The sequence below is a fragment of the Bombus pyrosoma genome, linkage group LG16, assembly GCF_014825855.1.
Source record: "Bombus pyrosoma isolate SC7728 linkage group LG16, ASM1482585v1, whole genome shotgun sequence".
Taxonomy (NCBI): domain Eukaryota; kingdom Metazoa; phylum Arthropoda; class Insecta; order Hymenoptera; family Apidae; genus Bombus; species Bombus pyrosoma.
The window spans coordinates 162125-169342 of record NC_057785.1 but is presented as its reverse complement, the minus strand read 5'-3'; the positions used below and the strand labels follow the sequence as shown (position 1 = coordinate 169342).

Sequence of the window (7218 nt, the reverse complement as noted above, 5' to 3'; positions counted from 1 at the left end):
GCGTTGTTGGCATTTTCCACTTCTTCATGTGTTTGCCCTCCGGGAATGCTGTTATTAATTTCATACGGTGAAAATGTATTTTGTAAGTGCTTCGAAAATTCTTCTGCCTGCTCTTCGTTGCTTCTGGCCCATGAGTTGTCCATTTTTTTGATTGCTGGGATTGATTTTATTGTTTTCTTCACTTTGTTGGTGACTTTCCCCCCGACATTTATTAGTGGTTGTGTGTCAGTTGCGGTCTTGCGGTTCATATGTTTTATGCTGAGCTCATATGCTGTATGATGCTGAGCGTTAGTCAATCTCTCGACGCGTGGCAAGGACTGTGATAGTTACGTTTCGGTAAATTTAAGACGACGAATATTTTTCAAAGTTATATTGTGGCGTAAACCGTAAACATATACATTTTCAAAACGTTTGATTTTTGGTAAGTATTTTTTTTAAATTATTTCCTCTCTTTTAAGTTAAAATGAGCTCTAACTGAAATTGCGTCGCAGAAAAAACGCATACAAATGAAATTCAATACAAGTAACTAGTTGAGAATTTGAATTCGTTATTATTAAATTAATTTCGCCCCAAATGTTAAAATTTCGATAAAGTGAGCAAGAACAAAGAAATGTTGCAACTATATACAAACTAATGAAATATGTAGTTTATCCTATCTTGCAGTAAATGTTTTTTGGCACGCGATTTTATTCATTTTTGTAACAGACAAAATTATGTACACAGAAGTATGTTTTCTTAAGAACCGCTATGGCTAGCAGGGATAGAGATCATGGACTGAAATACTTAAGTGGAACTGAAAAGCTGAAGCGGAAGAAGCAGCGAGACGATTATATTAAACAGTAAACAAACATTTTGAAGTATGTAATTTAAACTACTAGTCAAACTTAAACTAAGACAGCCAAACGAAGGCGAAGAACATACGACAATGAATCAGATCCCTCTGGAAGAGGAAAATCAAGAGTTGAATACACCTGTGAAGGAAAATGAAGAAGACACCAATGAAACTGAATTGGACGAAAATAGAAACAATAGAAAAACAAGCGATTGTGAAACTTATCAAGAAAAAGATATTGAAAATATGTAAATTGAAGCACAAAAAGAAGAAAACAGAAATTTCGACATTGAAGATCCTAGCACGCGGCCACTTGATAGAATACAACAAACGATAAATTTAAGGCAAGGTTTACTGTTTCGCTTGTAAATTATTTTCCACTACTGATATTTCATTGGGGGCAGACGGATTTTGTGATTGGTCCCATTTAACACAGCAAATCAAAATGCACAAACGATCTACGGTACATTTACGAGCTATAAACAAGTGGCTTCAAACTGAACATAATTTTCGCACTGGCAATCTACTTGATAAAGAGTGCGAAAAATTTTTAAGACTTGAAACAGCACGATACGAACAAGTTTTAACAAGAATAACTGCTGTTATTTTATATTTGACGCAACATAATTTAGCTTTCCGAGGAAGTTCCGATACTTTGTACATACCGCACAATGGTAATTTTTTGGGGTTCAATACAATTAATTGCAAAATTTGATTCTGTTCTAAATGATCATTTAAACAAAACAGCCATAAAAGGGCATCATTATTTATCGCATTCAATTCAAAACGAATTAATAAGTGCAATAGCAAATAAAGTAAAAAAAGTAATTATTGATGCAATAAGGAAAGCAAAATATTATTCTATTTTATTGTATTGTACACCAGATGTGAGCCATCAAGAGCAATTATCGATTGTTCTTCGTTATGTTAATATAACAGACGGGGAGATTGAAATCAAGGAACATTTTATCAAATTTGAGATATTGAGTTGGCAACTAAGTGATTGCGAATTTTGTCATTGGATGATATTGACAAAATTCGCAATCACTTAGTTGCCAATCCAATAGTTCATGGTACAATAAGAAAAGGACTATCTGAAGCTATCATGCTAACTCAGGATCAGTTGGGAATAAAAAATATCCGACTGTCGCGGACAAGGATACGATAATGGTATCAATATGAGGGGAATATCAAGGAGTACAAGCATTTACACGTATATTACGTGTAAATCCTAAAGCGTTTTACGTACCATGCGATAGTCACAACTTGAATTTGTTATTGGGAGATATAGCAAAATCATCAACCCAAGCACTACATTTTTTTGGTGTTTTACAAAAGATTTACACGATATTTGCAACATCGACATCGTGTTAGAATGTTTTAAAAAAACACGTTGAAAAAAATTACACCTAAACTGTTATCAGAAACTAGATGGAAATGCCGTTTTGATAGTGTAAAAGTTATTCGATTTCATGTTCGCTAATTTCTAAACGCCTTGATCGAAATTGGCAACAACGCATCTGACAATAAGTTGAAAATTAAGATTTTGTCTATAGTGCACAAGATCAACGATTCAAACGAATTTGAATTTATTGCCAGTCTTATCATTTGGTACGAAATATTATCAAAAACTAACATCGTCAGCAAAGTATTGCAAAATCAAAAGATGCGAATCGATTTAGCCACGAAGCATCTGAATGGTCTTAACGTATTCCTTGCGTAATACAGAAATGGAGGATTTAGCAAAGCTATGATCGCAGCAAATGAAGCTGCAAAGGAAACGGACATAACACCAGATTCCAAATCACCATATTGGTTCAAAAATAGAAATTATTCGATTATGAAGGACAGGATGAATCATCGATGATCAACGACAAAGAATAATTCCGCGTACATTACTTTTTCAAAATAATAGATACTGCGTTAATATCCTTTAAAAGTAGGTTCGAATTATATGCAAATCACCAAAATATTTTTGATTTCTATACATGAATGAGATTGGGAATTTAAATGATGAATATTTATTAAAATGTTGTCGAGATATTCACTTACATTTGGAAGGAGATTTCGAGGGAACTGAAATGTTTGAAGAAATTAAGATGTTACGGTCAATAACGCAAACCAATTATTTGTCTTTAGATTCGATGAATTACATTGTAAAGAACAATCTCTCGGAAGCATATACAAATTTATTAATCGCATTACAAATTATGTTAACGACGCCAGTAACTGTGGCTTCAGCAAAACGTAATTTCTCGCGATTGAAACTAATAAAAAATTATCTGCGATCATCGATAAGCCAAGAGAGATTTTCATCTCTGGTTATTCTGTCAATAGAAAGTGAAGTAGCAAATTCAATCGATATTGATGTTATCAAAGATTTGACGTGGAAAAAAGGCGAGAAAAATTATTTAATATTATTATTGGATTGTATTATTATTTAATATTCATCTTATAAAAAATATATAATATGTAACAGCATTTGTAAATAAATAATTCCTCGTTGTAAAATTTAAGTGAAGGATTTGAATGTGTATTCAGGCCCCGCAAAAGGTCACGCCGGCCCTGTTATTCATACCAGAAAGGGCATTGAAACGAAGAGCAGACAAAACAGTCCGTTCAGCCATGAACACGTTCACGATAGGATGATTTATCTCCTAAAACGGTAGACATTACAGTAATCAGTAAAATTTTCATATTTAGAACGTCAATATCTGCCGTGAAAGTATCTCGATAATTGCATGGCAAACTTTGGCTTTTTGTATCAATGAACCACATAACCAGAGCTTCTTTGCGCTATAATTTACAAAATAATAATATGCACGAATTGGAAAGTTAAAAGTTGTAAATTATAGATTTCTTATTCATAATTTTATGATTTTACTTTAAAGAGGCTAATAGAAAAACGTATAGTTTAGGAATATAGGAATACTGGGAAGCAAAGCTGCATTTCACGAAATACGACATAATATATGTATCAACTGATTTGTTTTAAAGCGGAGATAACGGAAGTATTAAAATTGTTATGCAGAATGTTATTGTTACTGAAAATTTTCACTACACTTATATTTGATTTTTTAACGATGGCAAACATATTAAAAGTTTCTTAACCAATGTAATGTCATACTAGGATATTGATTCTCAGTTATTGCCAGTTGCGTATGCTAAACTGGAAATTTATCTAGCACTATCCAACTCCTATTTCACTTCCATTCTTTAGAAGTGATAATTTTCATTTTTCCTTTCCGCGAAGTAATTTAGGTACTTCCATAGCTTACGCATTGAAACGAATGGATTGATATAAAATATGTTGTATTTAGTGAAATGTGGATTTTGGAATATACCGTTATTTGTAAAACTTATTTACTTTATTACGAAACTTGTTATTGTAATAATTAACAAACTATGTATAATGCAAGGATATTTATTAATGTTAACAAAAAGGTTTGAAACCAGTAAAGTTTTACTAATAATTTTAATTGAATGGTGCAAGGGAGCCTTGGATTTCATAATACGTGTGACCTGTTTCGATGGACTACGTTCTTTGTAAGGGACTACACACTTCGTAAGATCGTTAGAGAGCAAGTTATACATATAGGTACGTTGTCGCAAGAATTCTACGGAAAATTAATCGAGCTTGTCCGAAGAGACAGCTTTATCGACATATTAATGGTTCGACCTTTGATCTCCGATTACGAGGATCGGCAGTTACTGACTAGAGTCTTAAAAATCTTTCGTAACATATTCTGTTATTTATAAACATCTTTCAGAAAGTACATAAATAAATTTGATGTTCAATAAACAGATTCCTAGAAAATGTGAAACATTCGGATGAGGTTGTGACAGAATCTGAGATTATAAACGTATATAAAGTGTGGCATCAATCGAATAGTTCGCAGAAAGACGTACAGTAACGCGAGAGAAACATGTCTCTAAAATTCTTCACTTTTCTATTCCTCTTACTCATTGTCGAGTCGTTCGGTGCTTCTGTTTATGGTAAGTTTTCTCTGCGATGTTTACAGTTTTCTAATTGCCATTTATCTTAATAATACACTAGCGGACAAAAGTTTAAGACGAAATGGAAGAAATAAATGATTGATTTACTTTCCATAAAAAATATAAATACAGTGTTTTACCGTTGGTATTAACTAATTAGACATTTGTTTGTACACTTACAAAAAAAATTTCATTTTGATATTTTGCTCAGTAGCTAAGTTATAAAAAAGGAACGAAATCTGTATGTTTCGTCGGTCAAAAGTTTAAGACTACACAAATGATATTAATTTTTGGTAACAAAATATACACAATTTTTGTTTAAATTCAATATTTTGTCCAATAGCCGTTATTTCTTATCACTTCGATACATTTTCTTAGCATAGAATCTATTAATTTTTTACATTGATCTACCGTAATATTACTCCAAACAGTTTCAATTGTAGAGTAAAGTTCATTAAAATTTTTCGGTTTATAAACCTTGTGCTGTCTTTTTTATGATGTTCCACAAGTTCTCGATTAATTTAATGTTTGGTGATTGCGACGGTCACGGCAGCACGGTAATATTTTCTTCTTCAAAACACTGTTTCACAACCCGAGCCGTGTGCTTCGGATCATTATCATTTTGAAAAATAAAATCATCACTCATATTGTTGCGTGCAAAAGGCAACATTGTGTTCTTGAGTATGTACATGTATTGAAAACGGTCCATAATTCCATTGATATGACATATCGGACCAAGACCGCATCGAGAAAAACACGCCCACACCATGACGTTTCCACCACCATGTTTAAGAGTTTTTAAAACGCACTGTGTTTTCAAACTTTTGCCAATTCGATGTCTAACATACCGTATCTCGCCAGAAGAGACGCGATTGAATTTCGATTCGTCCGAAAACAATACCTTTTGCCAATCTTCACTTGTTCAATACTTATGAGCTTTAGCAAATGCAAGTCGTCTTTTTCGATTCCTAGAACTCAGCAGTGGTTTCTTTTGGGGTTTTCGACCTCTTAAGTTAAAGTCTTCCAATCTTCTCCTAACAGTTCTAGCACTAATTTGTGTATCGTTTTTGTAGTTATCTCCGCAGCAATATTATTTGCACTACGGAAACGATCCTTTTCGCTCAACAAATGAATCCGACGATCCATTTTCGGCGTTGTTTTCCGTTTTTCGGTTGATCGCATTACATGCCTGCCTTTAAAAATTTATACCAAAAATTTATATTTATACAAACCGTTTCTAACCTGCTCACTATATTTGCTATTTCGGTGAAGGTTTTACTTTGCTTTCGCAGCCTTACAATTTGTTCCCTTTCGTTTTCAAGTAAATTCTTTGACCCATATATTCTATACCCATAGTCTGTTCCTACCTAGATGAATTTTAAGCAACAAAAGAATACGCTAAACAATGATTTTGACATTCCGGAATCAAAATGTTCAAAAACTGTACTCATACTCACGTTTTACACAGATCGTTTTAAACTAATGTCCACTGTTTACAAGTGCTAAGCGGTAACTAACTGTTGTAACTCCTACATTGTTTGTATTTAACAACTGACGATCTGAGGTTACGAAGCTCAAACATACAGCTATGTTACTGCAAAGAGACAAACCGAGTAGAAGAACAATATGCGTATAAGATGTTTGTAATCCGGTTTATAAATCATCGTCTTAAGCTTTTGTCCGTATATTATAATTTCTACTAATTACATTGACAAACTTTTTTCAGAAACAAAACGAAATTGTATACCGGGTAAAAGTTACTTTGATGGATGCAATACTTGTCTTTGTGAAGGAAGTGGAGGTATAATCTGTACCTTGAAATACTGTGAAATAATCGATCCCAAAACTGGTACTACGAAAATGGCAGAACACATACCCCCTCCGGACGATTTTTGGAGTAACTAGCGTTATTAATCATTTATAAGTACATTAGCACTTGATCAGTCGTTCAAGTTGTCGTGGGCAGAATAAATTAGAATGTCATAAGCTTTTCAACGAACTATTGTATATCTGATCAGTAACAAACAAGATATTTAAAAAGAATAAATTATCATCTCAAAAACTGAATTTGTTATCTAACACTATTCTCCTTTGCCATTATCTCTTACATAAATATCATAAAAATACACTAGCCTAAACAATACTTCTTCTCTTTCTTTTGCTTGCCGTTGCCTGATTATAGTATAATGAAACAAAACTACATTACCAGGATATTAAAAGAAACAAGGATATATATGTACATATACAATATATGTCATGAAAGTATTCGGACAACTTCTAAAACAGAATAACTTTTTAAAAAGTTGCACCAAACGGCTTGATTTTTTGTTGGAAAGTTAGTAGTAGTAAACGTTATTTTACAATTTTTGTTATTGAAGCTTACAATAAAA

At 32.9% G+C, this 7218-nt stretch overlaps 2 protein-coding genes and 1 pseudogene across 2 annotated transcripts; all 3 read left to right on the top strand.

Moving 5' to 3' along the window:
• The first annotated feature begins 747 nt into the window (after positions 1-747).
• On the top strand, positions 748-1169 carry LOC122576345 (annotated as a pseudogene).
• Positions 1170-1277: 108 nt separating this feature from the next.
• LOC122576642 lies at positions 1278-2699 on the top strand. The gene is made up of 4 exons (XM_043747235.1): positions 1278-1506; positions 1580-1719; positions 2389-2480; positions 2561-2699. Exons 1-4 carry the CDS (start codon positions 1278-1280, stop codon positions 2697-2699), a joined length of 600 nt encoding a protein of 199 aa, XP_043603170.1.
• Positions 2700-4687: 1988 nt separating this feature from the next.
• On the top strand, positions 4688-6895 carry LOC122576801 (serine protease inhibitor 3-like). Its single transcript, XM_043747589.1, has 2 exons — positions 4688-4828; positions 6555-6895. Exons 1-2 carry the CDS (start codon positions 4759-4761, stop codon positions 6731-6733), a joined length of 249 nt encoding a protein of 82 aa, XP_043603524.1. The 5' UTR covers positions 4688-4758; the 3' UTR covers positions 6734-6895.
• The last annotated feature ends 323 nt before the right edge of the window (positions 6896-7218 follow it).